This window comes from Protomyctophum parallelum, assembly GCF_964188405.1.
Source record: "Protomyctophum parallelum genome assembly, chromosome: 13".
NCBI classification, from domain to species: domain Eukaryota; kingdom Metazoa; phylum Chordata; class Actinopteri; order Myctophiformes; family Myctophidae; genus Protomyctophum; species Protomyctophum parallelum.
In genome coordinates, this window is record NC_139708.1 from 36014985 (window position 1) to 36037068 (window position 22084).

Consider the following 22084-nt stretch of genomic DNA (forward strand, 5'->3'; position numbering starts at 1 on the left):
CGCCAAACATTTTAATTTTATTCCAAAGACTATGACTAAACAAAAATCAAAATTTGCTGCCAAAATCAACACCGATTCAGACACAGCAGGATGGAGCTGATTGGTAGGGCAAGGCCCTTTTTGTATTTTGCCACAAAGAACACGGACTCATTTCTTCTTTTACATTTGGTTGGACCACTTATTGTTGTCCTGACTCCCTGCTAGTTATTGATCCATCTGTCTTATTGTTGTCCCTGCTAGTTATTGATCCATCTGTCTTATTGTTGTCCCTGCTAGTTATTGATCCATCTGTCTTATTGTTGTCCCTGCTAGCTATGGATGCGCCTGTCTGGGGCTCTGCAGAAGAAAAGAACCTCTGAGATCTCTTACAGAGAGATCATCAAGAACAGCTCCAACGATGACACCACGACAGCCAAACAGGTCTCGCACACACACGCACGTGTGCACACGCACGCACACACACACACACACACACACACACACAGTCACACACAGCTTATATAAAGAGCAGTAGCAGAAACTCACAAGCTGACTTTGACATTCGTGGTTCCAGTAAACATTTCCGTGTTAACAGCAAGCTTCTTCACCATTCTGAGAAGTCGCTGTTGCACTTGGGATTGTAGGTAATGCAGTACGTCTTTATGACATTGTGATAAACCATGTTTTCCTTCAAACTTGGTTGATCTCATACAGACTTGTGACTTTTATGGTGTATATACCGGTACCATGATTTCCCAATAGCATAGCTCTTGGTAAATGTACCATGGATGGTTAGAACATTATGTCTAAATATCCAAATCCTCTTAAACAGAATATGAGGTCTATTGCAAATTAGCTACATAATTAACTTATGAGTCAGATGGAATTTGCATGAGGCCTACCATTAATTAGTGGTATTTATTATGCTGATAGGAGCTGATTTGCCAGACTTCCGACTTTGCCAGGTCTCCCTAGACGTGTGCGAGGCTCTACATAAGCCACATGGATTCCACAATCCTCCACAAACACAATCCTGTAGTTTAACCACTTAAACCCTCTATTCTTAGTAAAACACTCTACTTGGACAGCTTTTTTCTCTCTACACCAAATTTCTGCACCAAAGATAGCCGATCTACAAGCTTTGTTTTGTACATCGGCTATGTTTGGCTAATGTTCCCCCAGAATATGGATGTTGGGGTTCAAGCGATTAAATGTGGGCTGCAGCCCAGTAAATAATATCTAGTCAATCTCATTCTCCTCAATGAGAGATGGATGGTAGTAATGAAACTAAAATGTCTGCTGGAAAGAGGTACGAGATAAAGAGCTAGCCTGCACATATTTCTATTAGTAATACAAGCCCAGATCTCTTTAAGCCACAGTTAATTAAAATGCCATTGGAAACACTCTGGAAATTAGATCTGCAATATGAAGGAGCTGAGATTAATGCATAGGCACGCAATAATACTAGAGTGGTAAAATAGTAATAAAAATGTAAAAAAAAAGAAAACGCAATTTTATTGTGTTGATTAAAATGACAATTCTTTATTGACAAAAGCAGTGTGTGCTTCTTTGATACATTTCTGTGACACAAAACTGCGGCTCTCACATTCCATATGAGAGCCTAACAAATCAACGCTGGCCAAACAATACACCAGATTTTCCACAAGAGGACAACTCTTGCAGAATTAAGTGCCTTCTGGACAGGTGGTGAACCTGGGTTACACCATGTTTCTCATAGGCTGCCCACTTGAATGTGGTCAGACTAAAATATCAGTTCACGTTGCCTTTATGTTGTATACTCGTTCATGAAAATCAGCGGGTAGCACCCTATTATGGATATAACTGTATTGACCTCATTTGACATTACATTGTCATGTGTCATTTTCGTAGTTTTAGTAGATGGCCCCAGTGATTATTAGGAGTTCTCCTTTTCTCTTCTTCCTCTGTGTATATTTCTGTGTATATATATATATGAAACACTTATCTCCCTTTCCTAGCTGGTGCCTGCAGTTGTCAAAATCCTGATGTTTTTGTTTGTTCTGTCGCTGTATCCCTCCTCAGATAGAGAAGGACCTGCTGCGGACGATGCCGTCCAATGCGTGTTTCTGCAGCATGACCAGTGTGGGCGTGCCCAGGTTGAGGCGTGTCCTCAGAGGCCTGGCGTGGCTCTATCCAGACATAGGCTACTGCCAGGGGACTGGCATGGTGAGGACTGACCCCACACACACACACACACACACACACACACACACACACACACACACACACATCTTAATGGCTACTGGCATGGTGAGGACTGACCACAAGGCATGTAACGGTATATCCATATTAATCCTGACGATATGAATCGATTTTATTGAAATTTTAAAAATCGATTTTCCAAAGAAAAATAAATGTATGAGTGATGTGAAATGTGAGTTTTAGTCATATTCCATCATATTCAAGTGCTTTTGGAGAGAAATGAGAATCACTTTCAGTAGTAGAGCACTGTAGAGGGGAGCTGTGTGTGACTGTGCCCAGGTGATGTCGTTGATGCTCATCAAGGAAGGCAATTATGTTTTTATACTGTCAAAAGTAATGCTGCTTCTTTTGCACTGTAGTTAAATAAAAAATGTGAAAAAAGCTCTAGGGGGAAGATAAATTAAAAAAATAGATTATTTTTGTTTAACATATTGTGAAAAATCGTGTCGTGATACGAATCGTATCGTGAGTTGAGTGAATCGTTACATGCCTACTGACCACCACACAAAATCCTAACGGGCCTTGTCACAGCCTTCTCAAACGGCATCCTGTCATTCTGTGCAGAGAACACAACATGGGACATGACGCTTCCCAGTGCATCCTATGTATCTAGGCGATCCAAAAATATATATCTTTAAATGCATATATTTGTTTTATGTAGGCTGGAGACACGGAACTGGAACACATTGGACAGTGTTATCACAATAGAATGATAGGGTTTCGGGTATAAAAACATATATTTTTTTAAATAATTGCCAATTTTACACATTTACTGTACACCGGGAACCACTATACATAACTATACTTTTTAAACTGGGAACCCCTTTTGGGGTTGTTTCTATGTGCAGTATATATCAACAATGTTTTTGTAATTTTTTTTATTAATATTTGAAGTTTACATTGCCAAAGCAAAAAGTGGAACAATACAATCGAAACAAAATGTATGTACACTGTACAATTGAAAGTGAGAATCTCCAATCGAATCAATTTCTATGTACCAAGGTCACTCGATGCAGGTGCAGGTATACACACAATGATTAGTAGTCTTTTTAAAGGTAGTTGTGTTCCATTTCATGTCCTCCTATCACAGCAGCTCACGAATCTTGCAAGGTTTTTTTGTCATGTTTTCTCTCTCTCTCTCTCTCACTCTCTCACTCTCTCTCTCTCACTCTCACTCTCTCACTCTCACACACAGGTGGTGTCATGCCTGCTTCTCTTCTTGGAGGAGGAGGATGTGATGTGGATGATGTGCGCGCTGATTGAAGACCTCCTGCCCCCCTCGTACTTCTCGTCCACCCTGCTGGGCGTGCAGACGGACCAGAGGGTCCTGCGCCAGCTCATCGTGCAGTACCTGCCCGCCCTGGACGGTCTCCTGCAGGAGCACGACATCGGTAAGGGGCCAGGGTTTTATTTTTATGCGTTTATACATTCAGGACACTTTTATGATTAAACTGGGAGAAAAATATATTCTATTTTATTATTATACATTATCAAAGTGTAATAAAGAATCAAATGGATCGACAACACAATCAATCTGGATTATTATACATTAGCAAAGTGTAATAAAGGATGCAATTAATATACAAATAAAATGCAACTAATCTTTAATCAAAAGCTGTTCTTAAAACATAAACTGTGAAACTTGGAAAATTGAAAGACCGTTTGCAAGCACGATCTCCTTTGGCAGCTGGTCAGCCTAGACTGCAAAAACTCTGTTAACCTTGGTGTTGGTGACAGCTATATGGGTCACGTGGTGTTGTGTGCTACTAGCCTACGTCACTCATAGAAAGTCAGCTGTTCGCAAAGCGGCATTTTCATGAATGGAAGGAGAGAGGGGGTGAATGGGGAAGGTCCGACTTTGTTGACCGCAAATCGCTTTTACTATGCTGTCATTGCTGTGATTCACTGTGGTAAACTTTCTAAACTTTAATAAACCTAACTAAAGCAGTACCCTGGCCTGGAGCAGTGATTCTCATATGACAACGACTGAAGCAGCGAGTCTGACAGTGGAAACATTTCCCCGCTTTAGCCTCTCGGCGTCATACGCTATAGACGCCTTACACTTGGTCTTGATTTCGGATCGGCCATTGGATTTCTTCTTGAAGTGAAGAACCTTAGGCTGCGGGAGATGTCGTATATGACGTCTCATAATACCATATTATGGTATCACCTTCATAACCTGCCTATATAATACCATATTATGGTATTATGTATTTGGGAGAAAGACCATCTTAGTTATAGGCAGGTTATGAAGGTGATACGTTTAGGATTGAGTTTAAATAAGGGGCCAGCCTAAAGGAAGTAGACATTTGCTGACATTGGCTTCATTTTGGCATGCAGGGCACTCAACCACAAGCTCTGTAGCACACAGTGGGGCTCCTAATGTGTATATTAGATGATCATTGTCTTGGTTGAGGCCATTATTATCCAATCAAATTACACTGATGGGGGATTGGTGTAATAATCACCTGTGTTTGCCTGCAGTTAAAAGCCTGCATATCCCCGTTACATGATTGGATACCACTGGTAAGAACCTTTAGATGTGTAGGCAGGGGTGAATGATTACTGGCATACAGACCGACCGCAGACGGAGAGATGAGCTTGAGGTGAAATTAGGGTACAGGATATTTACTCAGCCTGGCTTTTTCAGGAGATCACAGCTTGCTATAATATTCCGCTCACGTCTCTCTCTCTCTCTCTCTCCTACAGTATATGCTTCCACAGAACTGTCCCTGATCACGTCTCTCTCTCTCCTATATGCTTCCACAGAACTGTCCCTGATCACGTCTCTCTCTCTCCTATATGCTTCCACAGAACTGTCCCTGATCACGCTGCACTGGTTCCTGACGTCGTTTGCCAGCGTGGTGGACATCCGCCTGCTGCTGAGGATCTGGGACCTGCTGTTCTACCAGGGCTCCCTGGTACTCTTCCAGGTCACTCTGGGCATGCTCAAGATCAAGGTGTGCTTGCAATAACGCCGCCCGCCACGCACTTAGGGCTGTCACCACTATACATTTATGTTGACCATTAATTGTCACACAAATAATTGCGATAAACCGTTTCCGTCCATCCGACGTGTCCACACGTCCTAGGGAATCAAACCGACGGATGCATTGGACGTGTGTACACGTCTTAGCGCATCCTCAATGATATCAGGCGAGGGGAGAATATTCTGGAAATAAAATTCAGTCGGACTCTCGGCCACCGTGCTAAATCACTGACACATTTAATGTTTAATATTGTTTTCTTTCCATTTTTCAAAATGGTGGAAACGCGCCACAAAGTCAAATGTTGTAGATCTGCTATTTCTATTAAATAGTGTTTTAATAAAACGGCAACCCTTGAAGTGCACTACAGCTGACCTGATGGAGACCTGTGCTCTGAGGAGAACTTTATCTATTTGAGTTTGTAACAGCACTGTCCCTCTGTTTTTCCTCTGCCTCTTTGTGCACCTCTTTTTTGCTCATTATTTCACGTTGGGACCTTACTACTCAGCATTTCATTGTTGTTTTCGCAAGAATACAGTAACACAGTTTGGAACCGCTCACGACACGAGTAGATAAAGGAGCCGAAAGTAATTTCCCTAGAGAGGCTAGGCTGCAAAGCTTTCTAAAAATACTCTATAACATGTATATGTTATTCAATGTAACCATCCCAAGTAACCCCCTTCCCTGCCTCCACTCAGGAAGACGAGCTGGTATCTTCTGAGAACTCTGCGTCCATCTTCAACACGCTGTCGGACCTGCCCGGCCAGCTGAGAGACGGGCCTGCAGTGCTGGGTGAAGCCATGAGGCTGGCAGGCTCGCTGTCCCAGGACACACTGGAGGCTCACCGCCACAAGCACCTGGCCTACATCCTCAACGAGCAGGCGCAGCTCAGCAACGGCAACAACGGGACCATCAACGCCAACCTCAACAAGGTACAGTCGCTGTTGTCGACAGGACGCCGGAGGTCTTGGAACTCCAACTATTCTCGTTTGTGAGCTTAAAGATTTCCCATTTCTGAAAAGATTTGGGGCCCTATTTTCACCATGCTATACCCCTTATCCCTAAACTTGAAAAGTCAAGCCATCATTTGTGCAATTTCCTCAGTTTAGAAGATTATACAAAATTCTTCTTTGTGTTCTTGTTCAAGGACTGTATTTAGGGCATATATGTTCTATATTCCAGGTTGCCATTGTGCATAATGTTTTGCATTTGCCCTGGCTGGTAGAAAAAACAAGCCTAAAAACCATAAATGAAGACGTATTTCTGAAACATGTTCAATGAATACATGTGTCACGTGCGCAGGTGGTCAGGAGACAGTCCCTGCGAAGGAAGTCCACCCTCAGCTCCCTGCTGTGGGGCGAGGATGAGGCCGAGGCCCTCAAGTCCAAGAACATCAAACAGACGGAGCTGGTGGCCGCCCTCCGGGAGGCCATCAGCAGCACCGCTGAGCACTTCCACTGTCTGGACCCGCGCCATTGCAACACCGTGAGTCCAATCATGCCGCACACACACCTTTCTTAGGTATATAGGGCTTAAATGGAGCCCTATGTACTTGAACAAAAAGCATAGAACGCATCACATCACAATGTGTCTAGTCTTTTTTTTTTACACATTTTTGAGTGGTGCAACCACTCCAAAGAACGGCAATGTCTGTGTTCACCTGCCATGAGCACCAGTATATGACTATTGGTACCAGTAGGGGCACTGTTCGGAGAGAGAGAGCTAGTATTAGAGGGGGGGGGGGGGGGGGGGAGAGGGGAGTTGCACCACTCAGTTCACACGGGTGTGATTTCATTTTATTTCCCCCAAAAAGGGAACATTGGTGTTCATGCATTCTTTTTTATTTTCAGTTTTTTATTGTGGTATTATCAAACATATCAGAAAGTCTACATTTGACAAAATTGAGAATGCATGTATTTTACAAAAGCAGTGATAAAGCATACGGATTGTCAATTGGCAAGGTCTTCACATCGGTATCGGCCGATGTTGGGCTTAAAATGCAATATCGGTATCGAATCGATTATCGGTTTCAGCAGATATTTTATTTTATAATAATTATGTTAAAAATAATAAAATAGCCTGAAAGGGCTTTTTGTGATGATGATGAAGATGAAGGCTGCGAATTCTATCAGTGTTTTTTTGGGGGAAGCTTTCAAAAGAGTCATCATTATCAAATGCAGAGGAATGTATTGCCACCGGCCTCTACACACACACACCATCACTCAGCTGCCCAGCAGATAGCTTGTTGCATAGTTGCATCTAACAGCCTAACAGGCTTTTTATTATTTTTTACGGTTGGAGTTTATGCTCCGTCTCCTAGGAGTTGGAAGCAATCAGTGAGTCATTCTAATGCAGCAGAGAGTGCAAGGCGGAATGGAGTCGGCCGTATATAATGGCCCAGTTGAGCCCCACAGCCTCCCTCAGCTGTTTGTTACTGTATATGTATGAATTCATTAGAGTGTGTCCATCCTGCAGTTTAGCCACTCTGACGTACGTGTAGTTAACCCCCATGTCATCATGGGTTTATGACTAGAACTCCGTTTGAATCCCTGGACCAGTTGGGAATGGCCTTACTGTATGTAAGCCATTAAACTCTACAAATTAGCCCCAGTGGAGGTGCTCACTGGCTCTAAATAAATCTATTTAATCTAAATAAATCTATGCTATGAATTATAAATCATACTTTCCTTATGCCTAACCCCACTGTCACTTGGGTTATGATTTACCAAATAGTTTTCTTAAATATGCTGTTCAGCTACAGTCTGCTGCATTTATTAGTTTTTCCAAATAAAGCCGTTTTTATTTGCCCTTTTCTAAAGTGAATTTGAGTACCGGTACTCAGAAAAGCGCTGTATAGACTGAGGCCTGCCTAGCAGTCCGGGCACCTACTGTAGGCTCCTAATGCAGAGTGACAGTGCATCGTAGGGTCCAGGCACCTACTGTAGGCTCCTAATACAGCCTGACAGTGCATCGTAGGGTCCGGGCACCTACTGTAGGCTCCTAATGCAGCGTGACAGTGCATCGTAGGGTCCAGGCACCTACTGTAGGCTCCTAATGCAGCCTGACAGTGCATCGTAGGGTCCAGGCACCTACTGTAGGCTCCTAATGCAGCGTGACAGTGCATCGTAGGGTCCAGGCACCTACTGTAGGCTCCTAATGCAGCGTGACAGTGCATCGTAGGGTCCAGGCACCTACTGTAGGCTCCTAATGCAGCGTGACAGTGCATCGTAGGGTCCGGACACCTACTGTAGGCTCCTAATGCAGAGTGACAGTGCATCGTAGGGTCCAGGCACCTACTGTAGGCTCCTAATACAGCCTGACAGTGCATTGTGGGGTCCGGACACCTACTGTAGGCTCCTAATGCAGCGTGACAGTGCATCGTAGGGTCCGGACACCTACTGTAGGCTCCTAATGCAGCGTGACAGTGCATCGTAGGGTCCGGGCACCTACTGTAGGCTCCTAATGCAGCCTGACCCGTTCCTGATAACCTTTGCTGTATGTCACTCCCCTGGCTCTCCCTGCTCATTTGCTCTCCGTCTCCTCCTACTCTTTAAGGCTAAAAACCCCCCAGAAAAGCGCTATATAAATTGTATACATGTATTATAATACTATTATTATTATTCCACTAATAATTAAGTCTTTATTGATGATCAATGTGTCTCAGGAGCAGCTGACTCCTGACTACTCCATGGAGAGCCACCAGCGGGACCACGAGAACTTCCTGGTGGTGTCGCGTAACCGACGGCGACGGGCCAAGGCCCTGCTGGACTTCGAACGCCATGACGACGATGAGCTGGGCTTCAGGAAGAATGACATCATCACAGTGAGTCACAGCTCATTCAACAGGGACTAGCCAAATTCCAATACCCAAATTCTCAGCCACTCGCTGGTGTTACGGTGACCTGCTGAAATATGTGAGACAATCGTGTAGACATCACATAATGTCAGTGCCCGAATGTAAATCGTTACAGTTGCAGCTGAGTTACAGGTACGTGAAGCAGGGTGGGAATTTCACGGCGGCCATGGCCGTCGTTGCACCTCTCTTTGGCCGTGTGCCCCTCGAAAAATGATATGCCCAGACCAGGGCTTGACACTTAGCATTTTTCCAAGTAGCACGTGTGCGACAAAAAATCTAGTAGCACACAAATTATTTTAGGAGCACGATGAAAAGTTATCAAATGTGTTTTTGAGGGGCGCTAGCCCCTCCTATGTATACCGGTATACATAGCTTTAGTCCCCACACATCTCATGATTTGCCATTGACAATGAAAGGGGAATTCAGGTCAAATGTCCACTAAATCTTGTCCCCACACGTCTCAATATTTGCCATTGGCAATGAACGGAGAAATTTGGTCAAAATTCCACTAAATATGACGTAAATTAAACATCAAAACATTAAATGCCATTGACATTGAAAGGAAAATGTCATATGTACGTCATATGCAAACGAGCAAATCAGCTATTAAACCAATCACAGCTAGGTATTCTGATGTACGAGATGATTCATGATGATGTATGATGATAAGAGTGTCCCTCACTTCACCCAGGTGTGATTTTTCTTTAATAAAGTGATATGAGGTAGGGACGGGCAATATGGCAAAATATTATATCACTATCTTTTCAGCAATTATCAAAATATTGATATTCATCAGGATATCATTTTTATGTTTGTTTTATATAATCTATATAACCAATTTGTTTTATGCTGATAGACAATTTGGTTTTTTATGCAGATAGATAGATAGATAGATATATTAATTAAATTAAATTATTATCTATATATCTATGTTAATTTCTCATGGATTCATGGATGGATAGACAGACTATCCGTTTTATCCTGCTGTTCTATCATGTGATATTCGATGCAGGGCAAGATGCTCGATTGTGAATTAAATTGTAACATTCTCCTTGGCTTTGACTGCTTCAGACAGAACATCTGACACACAGCTACAGTAGACTGTTAATTTACTAAACTGGTAATTTACTCGGCTGCCTACCGTTGCTCGTTAAGCAGGTCACACAATGGATGGACCACTGATATTTATCCAGCCAGGTCGGTGATTACTTATATCATTCATGCTGTACAACACATGCTTTTGTAAGCGACGCTAAGGATTGTTTTGATCGATAATCTGTCATGTGTGTGCGAGCGTGCACTCTTTATTTGTGCGTGCAGCCGTGCACAGTGTTTCTCCCGCGTTTGGTTAAAAGTTGGCGTTCGAACTTTACAAATAAGTTTAGTATTCAACGTGTCGGGGACGCTATCATGCTGCGTTCACTCTGACGCTCTGTGCTGCCTGCGAGGAAACAACAGACACAGCACATGAGCACAGAGTGCTAAAAGGGGGAGGGCCGAGGGCGGTGCGGTGGAAGCAAGGGGAACAGATCTTCAAGCTAAAATGCATCGAGCCTCGACACGTTGTTAGCTTGTAGATCTGCTCTTTTTGGCGAACGACACCGCCATACTACAAATATAAATGTAGGTATAGAACTGAAACTAATAGAATGTTTATTGCGGGATCAGAGCCTTAATTGTCTTTATCACGATTGAACGGTCAAATTCTACAACTCGCACTGTGCTATTTTTAGTAGCATATGCGACTACCTAGTCGCACTGTCGAGACGGCCATGGTGCCCATGTGCCCCGACCGGCGCCCACAGCAGTTCATTTTACCAGTGTTTCTCTGCGCAATTGTCCAGTCATTACGGTAACCTTCCCCAAACGTCTCGCGCAGACTTGTATTGTATGTATTGTAGTTGTGCCGGATGGCGCAGTGCTTCAAGATTATCACACAGAGCCCGTGTGTTAAGAGTAAGACCAACGTGACTCGTCTACATGGATATAAACTCACAAAACAACACCATGCAACAGCATAGACTGCAGGAGTCCTCCACCATTTACCACGCTATCGTCTGCTACGTTAGTTGACAGAGTAAATTGTTTAAACAGCCAACGCTGGCCACGGCTAATATCGCTAGCCAAACGCTAGCCAAGCACCAGAGCGCTCTCACTGTACACCACGCGTCGGCGGCGTCGCTCGATTAATAATCATTCATTTCTGTATCAATGCGAACATAACATGGTAAATGTTCATAAGCACACAATTGTACAAATGCTTTTTACACTTTGTGTTGAGTTGAGTCCTCAGTCCTGCAGCCCCACAATGGAGAGATCTCATCTGTCACTAACCTCTGCAATGCCATATGCCAGTCTAGCCTTAAAATCTACATTTATATGTTATTCAATATATTACGTTTAGGACAAAATATAGGCTTTTCTAAAGCAATGTAAGTACATTTTATTTATAAAGCACCTTTCGAAACAAAGTTACACAGTATAAACAATAGAAGCAAATTTAAAAATAAACAAGGCAGAACAGAAACATAGGGCTATAAAAATGAATGTAGGCTGTATGTCATTGTATTTTCTGTGAATTAACTCACAGTTTAACCCAGTGATCCTCAGCCATTTTAATTTGAAGGACCCCCAAATTAAATGTATATGAATTAGCCTAGGGCATATATGTCAAACTCAAGGCCCGGGTGCCAAATCAGGCCCGTGAATGAATTATCTTTGGCCCGCGGGATGATATTTAATTAGTATTAAAACTGGTATATTGCACGGACCACCATAATACTACAAGTCCCACAATGCACTGCGAGTGCATTGTCACGTATCGAGGGCCCACAATCGCAAGCATGCATCTTCTCTTCACTATTGATCAGCAGTGAAAGTTGTGGTCAACTTTCAGCTACCCCTCTCCCCAAAAATGGCACGTGGCTTGAAACACAGTCTGGCCCTCGACTTGTATCAATTTATTTATTTTGGCCCACTGTGTATTTGAGTTTGACATCCCTAGCCTAGGGTGACAGGGTCCTAGGCCATTTCATTATGATTTTCATCTCTGGACTGGGACCCCATGTTACAGACATGTTTACAATATTTTACAACAGTAGCTACTTATATTTTGTTATTTATTTAAGAAGCACTGTTCTGAAGTCCACAAGATGGTCACATATTTCGGCAGATCACCAATTTCATCATAACATCGCTGTAGCTGTACAGGTTCAATGGAATGTCCACGCATCATACAGATGTCTCATTTGGTTTTTATTTTGCCTTGAAACTCCTCCAGACAGTCACCAAGACACCGTGAAAACTATAATAAAGAAATAAAGACATTTTGTTCAGGTTTTTGAGTCCATACACAAGGAAGCAGAGTCCTTAGTTAGAGAGAGTCCACACATGTGAGTCCAACTTGTCAATAAGTCTGCAGTTCCACATTTACAGAATTATACAACACACCACAATAAAGAAGAACACATAATAAAGAATATATGTACCGTGTGCGCCTTTGAACCATGTGCAGATGAACTATAATTGTCTGTCTCTCTGACGTTCCCAAAAACATTGACTTCTCTCCAGGAACTCAGTTCAACCTCTGACCCTTACTGATAGGTGACGTCATGTGAATGATGTGACACTTTGATCATGTGACTCCCTTGCTTAGGGTGCATTTTTTACCTTTTGATATAACCTTTTTAACATTCTTATGTTTAATAGTATTTATCCATAATGAAATAAACGCAAAATATGCATGAACATACACAAGCAAAACCATACAATATAATTTATATTTATAACTGAAAAACCCTGTCTCTTGTTCTGAGACAGTTACACTCCCACCAATTACGGCAATTTAGGGTTTACATAATAAATTCAGTAATTACTTGAACACTCCTTGCTTCGTGAAAAATGGACCAAAACAATCCATTCCACAGTATGTGAACGGTGGCGAGGGATCCACTCGTTCTGCAGGCAGATCTGACATCCTTTGCCCTTCAGTTGGCCGGCGAGCTTTCCTGCATGTGACACATTGTTTAATGTGGTTTGCCACAACTTTGCTGCCATTAACAATCCAGTAGCCATTTGCCCTCATTTCATTCATGGTTTGTCCTCTGCCTTGGTGCTGAGTTTTGTTATGATAGTAAGCCATTATCAAACGTGTGACCACACCATCCTTTGGCAAGATTACTGGGTGCTTTGTGTCCAGTGGTGAGGAAGCATTTCTCAAACGCCCTCCCACCCTGAGAACACCATCTATCAACACAGGATCCAATTGATACAATGAGTGGTTGTGCGGTAGTTTACCTTGACTCAGTGCTTGCATTTCTTCTTTAAATGCTTGCCTTTGTGCCAACTTCACAAGCACAATACTGGCTCGTCTTCTATCTTCCACATTTATGGGTCCTATTACCTTGTCTTTTTCCGCTAGGCGCTGGATACGAGCAACAACATTCAGCGTTGTGTGCCAGTTTGAAAACCGTCCAATCCGTCCCAACAGATCGTTGTCTTCTACCACGTCAGTTAGAAGTACATGTGTCAATTTGACCTCAGGGTCACCCATCAGAAGCTCTGGAGTTATCTTGGGTGTTGAAAGCTCTCTTTCCCACAGGAAACGGGGTCCTGTGAGCCAGTTTGAATGAGTTAACTCTGACACCTTGAGGCCTCTGGAGGCATGATCTGCAGGATTTTGATTGGTGTCTATATAGTACCACTGTGTTGGGTCGGTTGTTTCTCTGATTCTTTGAACTCGATTGGCCACAAAGACATGGAACCTCCGGGCATCATTGTTGATGTAGCCTAAGACTACTTGAGAGTCGGTCCAGAAATACTCTTGGTCAATTTTGAGCTCAAGCTCCTCCTTCAGCATGCTACCGACTGTTGACGAGACCACTGCAGCCGTCAACTCCAACCTTGGTATCGTGGCAACCTTTGTGGGTGCAACTCTGGCCTTGCCTATTACAAAGGAACAATGCACCTTTTCTTCACCCACCACTCGAAGATAAGAGCACTGCCCATATCCTTGGGTACTTGCATCAGAAAAGTGATGTAATTCAGTTTTTTGAATCTTTCCCAGGTTTCCAGGTACAAAACATCTAGCAATCTTAAGGTTTTGTAGATTTTCTAGATCATTAAGCCAGCTTTCCCATCGTGGCTGCAATTCTTCTGGCAGTGGTTCGTCCCATCCAATGCCCCTTTGACACATTTCCTGTAATATTTTCTTTCCCTGTAATAGGAAGGGGGATAAGAATCCTAGTGGGTCAAATACAGAGGCCACAGTAGAGAGTATTCCGCGTCGTGTTGATGGTTTCTCGTCCAGGGATACCTTGAAGGAGAATGTGTCACTGTTCACACTCCATTTTACTCCCAACACTGTCTGTATTAGGAGCTCATCATGACTGAGATCCACATCTCGAACTCCACTGGCTCTTTCACTGTCAGGTATTGTCTCCAAAACCTCTCTGTTATTGGATATGAATTTGTGGAGATGTAATCTCCCCCTTTCACACACAGAGTGTGCTCCCTTCACCAGCTCAATGGCTGTATTCACATGTTCCACACTGATGAGCCCATCATCAACATAGAAATTATTTTTGATGAAGTTGGCCGCAGCGGGATAGTCATTCTCACTTTGACTTGCGAGGTATTTTAGTCCATAATTGGCGCAGCCAGGGGACGATGCCGCTCCGAAAAGATGGACTTTCATACGATACTCCTTTGGCTCTGACTCCGTATCTCCGTTCTCCCACCACATAAACCGCAAGTAATCTCTGTCTTCTTGATTTACATGGAATCTGTGGAACATTTTTTCCACATCACACATAACTGCAATTGGGTGCTTACGGAAACGGCAGAGCACACCTGTCAGTCCATTAGTGAGATCAGGTCCACTCAGTAGGTGATCATTCAGAGCTGTGCCCTTATATTTGGCTGAACAGTCAAACACAACTCTAATTTTCTCAGGTTTTTTCGGGTGATATACCCCTTGGTGTGGAATATACCACACATGACCTTCTTCAGGTGAGTCTTCAGCTCTCTCTGCATCACCATCTTTGAAGACTCCCTCCATGAATTTGTTATAGTCATCCTTGAATTTGGGATTTTTCTCAAATTTTCTTTTAAGGTGTTTCAGTCGCACCAAAGCCAGTGGCTTGTTGTTTGGCAGTTGTGGGCGTGTCTTAAAGGGAAGGGGCATTTCTAAATGCCCGTCACAGTTTTGGTGAATTCCTCCTTTCATGGTCTGTAGGAATTGTATGTCATCTTGTGATATGCTCTTTTCCCTCGGATTTGTGTCTTTGAAATCCATTTCCAGGGCTCTGATGACAGCAGCTGGTGTCAATGGTGGAAGTTCTTTGACGGATATCCGATGACACAGACCAGTCACATCTGTTGACTTTACTTTCTGTGGTATGCTACCAACGACGCTCCAGCCCAAATCAGTCTTGATAGCGTATGGCTCGTAGTCACCTCCTGTGATGACTCGTCGTGGCGCTAATGCTTTAGAGCAGTCATAGCCTATTAGGAGGCCCACTTCGCACTCCATTTTCTGTGGTATTTCACTTGCTATGGCACTCAAATGCTCCCACCTTCTGGCTGTGTCTGGAGTGGGAATGTGTGAACGTTCGAGTGGGATAAAATCCCTGGCGTAGGCAGGTGGCAAGTCAATATAGCTCTGCATAGAAAATCCTCTAACTCTCAGCCCACTAACTCTGTCACTATTCACGATGGAGTCTTTTCCCATCATAGTAGTAAGTTTTAACTTGACTGGTTCCATAGCTGCCCCCATCTTCTCACACACTTCCTGGTCCACAAATGTGTGGCTGCTCTGGGTGTCCAATAGGGCATACACTAGGGTCTCCCTCTCAGGGTTGATGATCGAGGAAAGCCATACAGGCACTATCATGGATGTGCTCCCACCATCGCTTCCGTTTACACAGCAAGAAAGGGAAGATGTGCTTTCTTCTACTTGCACAACATGTGAAGATGATTTGTCAGGACGGTCTTCATGGAGGGGTGTTGGATGATATTTCTTACATATGTTGCAAGTAGCCTTTTTCTTGCATTCTCTCGATTTGTGCCCTCTCCTTAGACAGCCGAAACATAGGTTATTGTCAAAGACAAACTTTTTCTTGTCTTCAACAGACTTGTCACAGAACATCTTGCATTTGTAAATGAAGTGGTTCTCTCCACAACATGTACATTTGACTGTGTTTGAGGATGCTGAGGGACGTTTTACTTCCTCATCTCCGGAAGCTTCCTCTGAACTGCTCCCTTCTGCACTGCATGTTTTTGGCTTGTCTCTGGGACTTAAATTTGTGACGAACACATTTGCCTTTTGGCGCGTAGTGTCTCTAGATTGCCTCTCTTCAGTATGCTTCAGTGCATGTAAAGAGGACACTGGATTGCACGCTATGTATGCTTCTTGTGCAATAAACTCTGCAAATTCTTTAAGATTCGGGTACTCTTCGTTCTCTTTCAGGCGTTTTGAGACTATACGATTCCAACGAGATGTCACCCAGTCAGGAAGTTTATGAAGCATCTCTTGATTCTTTCCACAGTCATTCAACACCTGAAGCCCTTTCACGTGTGGCATGGCATTGCTGCAAGCTTTAAGAAAATCACCAAACTGTCTTAGTTTAATTGGCTCTCGTGAACCAATCCTTGGCCAGTTCTTCAGTTTATCTGTGAAGGCACGCTGGATTATGAAGGGGTGACCATAACGTTCATTCAATGCCTCCCATGCTTGGTCGTAGGCTTCATCATCCTTTCTGAAAAAGCTTCCTTCCAACACAGAACGTGCCTCTCCACTGACATATTTTTGCAAGTAAAAGAGCCTGTCTGCTGTGTTTGTGCAGCGGCGTTCAATTAGTGCCTTGAAGCTCATGCTCCACTCTAAGAAGTTCAGTGGGTCGCCTGTGAAGATGGAGGGCTCAGGTGCAGGCAGTCTGGTAAGCACCATTGTGTCATGAAGGGCTTGAACCAGTGATGCTTCATTGTTCGTACTGTTCGACTGTACGTCCTTGCATGTTCTTTCACTTTTTATTTCTTTCTTGCTTGCAATTTGTATTTCTTTCTTATTTTCACTTTTTATTTCCCTCTTTCCAGCTACTGGCTGAGGAACGACCACGTTACTGCGAACTGATCTCTCATCACAGCTCTCACTTGAGTCCGCTTCGGAATATGCCTTAAGCTTTGCTGTTAGTACTTGAACATCCCTCTGATTTTCTAGCCTTTTAAGCTCTGCTGCCATAGTTTGTTGCTGTGCTTCCATATCTGCTGCCATAGCTCGTTGCTGTGCTGCCATCTCTCGCTGTTGTGCTGCCATAGCTTGTTTTTGTGCACCAATAACATCCTCCATCTTCATTTCTGCTTGTTTTGCAGCCAATTCTGCTGCACAATCTGCAATTTTTGCTGAGGCACTTGGGTGTTCTGATCCATGTTTTGAGTGTTGCCTCCCAACAGTAGATTTATTTGATGTAGTCTCTATTAAGGACTGGGCATATTCTTTGTCAAACACAGCATTGAGTCTTTCCATTTCTGCCTCTGCATTAAATTCCAATGCCACTTCTTTCTGACGTAATTTCAATATCTCCATCAGGTCACTTGTTAGGTACACACAGCCATCTATTTTTCTCCTAATCTCAGTAGAAGGTGCTGACTGCGCTCGTATATTATTATACGCATCTTTCAATTGTTTTTCTGACACTTCAACATGGTCAATCATTTCAGTCAAGTCACTGTCAGAGCACTCGTATTTCAGACCTGCACGTGCAGTTCTCACATATCCTTTCCAACGTTCATACAGAAAGTTGAATTTATCCTCCATTTTGGAAATCTCTTGTTGTTTCAGCTCCTGCATTTTTGGAGTTAAAGTTTTCACTCTAGATGATTTCCTTATTTCGGCTTGTTTTGATGTAAGGGTCTCTTCTGAGACTTGGAGTATTTGTAGTTTAGCATGAATTTCACCAATTAGTGTTTCCAGGCTTTCTCTTTCTTCGTCGTCAGATTCTGTTTCAAGTTGTTCTTTTAGTTTGTCATATTCTTTCTGAAGAGACTCAATTTCTTTCTCATCTTCTTGAGGTTTTCCACCAGGGGCAGACATAATTATGTTGTATAACCTGCTGTATAGTATACCATGAACTTATAGTAAGGGTACACAGAAACTCTCAAGTGCAATTAATACAAATCAAACGCAAAACTGTATACATTACTGATATTAAACCTTGTAAGCCTATATGCGCTCTGGATACAACTTTGAATTGTCAATGTTAATGAACTGTCAAAAACACATACAAAATAGAAGGTATATGCATAGCAATACAACACAAATAACTTGCTATTATTATTATATATTGACCCTTTTGTTTGTTATTTTTCTTTGTCAATTGTTCTATTCTTGATCTATTTTCCACTGCCAAACCTTGACGTCTGGGATGATGACGCAATCTTGCACTCTCTCCGCTTTGGTAGTGTAGCGATGACGCGCACACAAGTCTCTTGTAGAACTGTAGTGTACACTGATCCACACTACCCTCTACTGGTGACACCGCGCCACTGCAGCTTCCGTGGTTCAAAGCAGACTGTCAGTTCTTTCGTCAGTTCTTTCGTTCTTCTCTCTGCGTCCGCGAGACAGCGACCCTTGGGAATAATGTTCCAGATCTGTCGGTCTCTTTTACCGCAATGTTGGCGTGCCGTTTTACATTCTGTCAATGTCTCTGGGACCACGCTGTCGCTGACATGCCGTTCTCTCTGGGGACCACGCTGACATGCCGTTCTCTCTGGGGACCACGCTGGGCGTTGCGTTTTCACTGTAGCTGTACAGGTTCAATGGAATGTCCACGCATCATACAGATGTCTCATTTGGTTTTTATTTTGCCTTGAAACTCCTCCAGACAGTCACCAAGACACCGTGAAAACTATAATAAAGAAATAAAGACATTTTGTTCAGGTTTTTGAGTCCATACACAAGGAAGCAGAGTCCTTAGTTAGAGAGAGTCCACACATGTGAGTCCAACTTGTCAATAAGTCTGCAGTTCCACATTTACAGAATTATACAACACACCACAATAAAGAAGAACACATAATAAAGAATATATGTACCGTGTGCGCCTTTGAACCATGTGCAGATGAACTATAATTGTCTGTCTCTCTGACGTTCCCAAAAACATTGACTTCTCTCCAGGAACTCAGTTCAACCTCTGACCCTTACTGATAGGTGACGTCATGTGAATGATGTGACACTTTGATCATGTGACTCCCTTGCTTAGGGTGCATTTTTTACCTTTTGATATAACCTTTTTAACATTCTTATGTTTAATAGTATTTATCCATAATGAAATAAACGCAAAATATGCATGAACATACACAAGCAAAACCATACAATATAATTTATATTTATAACTGAAAAACCCTGTCTCTTGTTCTGAGACAGTTACAATCGCCATGCTGGAGTGATTGAGTGTGAGTGAGCGAGCGAGTGGCCGAGATTTTGGGTATTTTCACACACACACACACACACACACACACACACACACACACACACACACACACACCCTTCTTTAACTCAAAATCTTAAATGTCTTTCTTGTGTTGTTCTATTTCAGCTCATCTCACAGAAGGATGAACACTGCTGGGTGGGAGAGCTCAATGGCCTTAGAGGTGACAATCGTCCCAATGACCAAACACACATGCCACTGGTTCTCCAACATTAGTTTTATTATTATTTCAGGGACGTCACCCCATTACTCTGAGAGTGTACAAACGGACCAGTTTGTACACTCTCAGAGTTACTGATCTGTTCCCTCAAGGAACCCGGAGGGTCCCTGAACCAACTTGGACCACTGATCATTTAACACGGCTCATTATAAATGTGTGTAATCTTCTTGTGTGACCACAGGTTGGTTTCCAGCCAAGTTTGTGGAGATCCTCGATGAAAGGAGCAAAGAGGTATGTGAAGGGGGGGGGGGGGGGGGGGGGGGGGGAGGGGAAAGTATTGGAACGTTCGATCTAGGCAGTTTGGCCCATGTGTAGATGAAGCCCTGGGTATTGAATTTGATGATTGATTGGAACCAAATGGAAGCTTACACGTCTGTATCTACAGCGTCCATTTAGTTCCATTTACGGTATACACTTTGAGTTTTAACTGTGTAGATTGGGGTCCTAGTCGTGTGTAAAAAAGGGGGGTAAATCAGTGAGGAGTGCTCTTGGTTTGGTTTGTTTAAAGTGCTTTAAACAAACATTAAAAGTCCATAGACTTGGATGCCACTCTATTCATTAAAAGTGCTCTAAACAGACATTTAGCTAGCGCCCCTCAAAAAAGTATCAAATGAGGGTTTGTGGCCTAATGGTTCGCTCCACCATGGGTAATTACTGATTGGTCCACTTTGTATCCAGTACTCGCTGGCAGGTGATGACTCTGTGACAGAGGCAGTTAATGACCTGGCCAGAGGAACCTTGTGTCCTGCCCTCAAGGCCATCTTCCTGCACGGCCTCAAGAAGCCCTCCATCCTGGGGGGGCCCTGCCACCCCTGGCTCTTCATCGAGGAGGTAAGATTAATGGAGCCCCCCATTCCACAAGGGCAGGTTCTAGCTGCAAAGAACCTGGTCAATACAATGACAGAAAACCTTTAAGATGGCACACTAATGAAAGTTTAATATACTTAAAGGCAGTATGAACTGAAACGGTTAAGATGGCACACTAATGAAAGTTTAATATACCGTAATTTCCGGACTATAAGCCGCACCTGAATATAAGCCGCACCAGCCAAATTTAGGGAAAATCCCATATACAAGCCGCACCGGACTATAAGCCGCAGCTACGTTAGCTCAGAGCCTGAGATGGCTCTGCGTTAGCTGTAAAAATCCATAGATTAGCCGCACCGTTGTATAAGCCGCAGGGTTCAAATCATGGGTAAAAAGCCGCGGCTTATAGTCCGGAAATTACGGTACTTAAAGGCAGGGTAAGTGCTATTGTTTTGCTTTATAGAGGTTTGAAAATCCTCCTTTCAACTGGTTTGCACTGAGATTATATTTGCAATTCCATAGTTGGAACGGTGGGGCGTTGCTATAGGAACCGGACCAATGTTAAAAGCTTCCGTAGGCCTCAACCATTATATAGACAGAGTATACGTTAGGGTACGTATATACGGACCCCCTAGCGTTAAAAAAAGAGTTAAAGCTCTATATTCCTATAGTAATCATTGTTGTGTTTGTTCAGTAACGGGTCTCTCCACCTCTTTAATTTCACTTGTTTATCCTGTATGAGTTCTCTATATTGATTCAATTGGTATCCTGACCCGAAAATGTCAAGGTTCTGTTTATTACAGCTGCAGAGACAGGGAGACCCCTGTTAATGAACACACACCGAGGGAGTCAATGATTACTACTTTAACAAAAAGAAAATCTACCCAATGTTTTGTTAGTGTTATACTATACCATTTCATACATGCATAATATTATACTCAAACTTCAATCAGCTAGAAATAACCCTGCACAAGGTTACCATATGGAACATACAGAAAATGCCATCGTTAACACATGTCTAGTAACATTTTTCTGCTCTTCCAATAAAGAAGAATCATTTGGATCAACGTGTATTGTTGTACTTTCTGCTCTTCTCTCAGGCGGCCAGCAGGGAAGTGGAGAGAGACTTCAACTCTGTGTACTCCAGACTGGTGCTGTGTAAAACCTACAGGTAACCTGACACCCGCTCTGACTGCATACACTCCAGATGGATTTACACCGCATAACAGAAATCAACGAGGTGCTCAGTGGAGGTGCAAAAAGCAGATATAAAATCAGGGTACTTTATTAAAGTTGAAAACTTGTTTAGACTTTAACAAGTCTTCACCAGGAAGCCTCGTTTGAGTCGAAACAACACAAGATTTTGTATGCGCCCTCTCCTCTTTTTTTTCTTTTTTTTAACCTTTGAGTGCTTGGATCGCCTCTCTTTCTTGTGGATTTACACTTGGTTGCACACCTTGTCGCACACCGAAAATAGCAAATCTGCAAGCTGAACGCATCACACTGAGCT

At 43.1% G+C, this 22084-nt stretch overlaps 1 protein-coding gene across 3 annotated transcripts in view; it reads left to right on the forward strand.

Moving 5' to 3' along the window:
- sgsm3 (small G protein signaling modulator 3) overlaps window positions 1-22084 on the forward strand; it is a 37350-nt gene that overhangs the window by 10156 nt on the left and 5110 nt on the right. For 2 of the 3 annotated variants that reach the window (XM_083780692.1, XM_083780693.1), the window contains exons 6-16: window positions 313-420; window positions 2041-2184; window positions 3416-3611; window positions 5035-5180; window positions 5906-6139; window positions 6510-6692; window positions 8872-9030; window positions 19656-19710; window positions 19949-19998; window positions 20446-20598; window positions 21675-21745. In XM_083780692.1, coding sequence (XP_083636818.1) covers window positions 313-420; window positions 2041-2184; window positions 3416-3611; window positions 5035-5180; window positions 5906-6139; window positions 6510-6692; window positions 8872-9030; window positions 19656-19710; window positions 19949-19998; window positions 20446-20598; window positions 21675-21745 — 1499 coding nt within the window. The remainder of the gene's footprint in view (window positions 1-312; window positions 421-2040; window positions 2185-3415; window positions 3612-5034; window positions 5181-5905; window positions 6140-6509; window positions 6693-8871; window positions 9031-19655; window positions 19711-19948; window positions 19999-20445; window positions 20599-21674; window positions 21746-22084) is intronic. The other variant, XM_083780694.1, reaches the window with a different exon arrangement.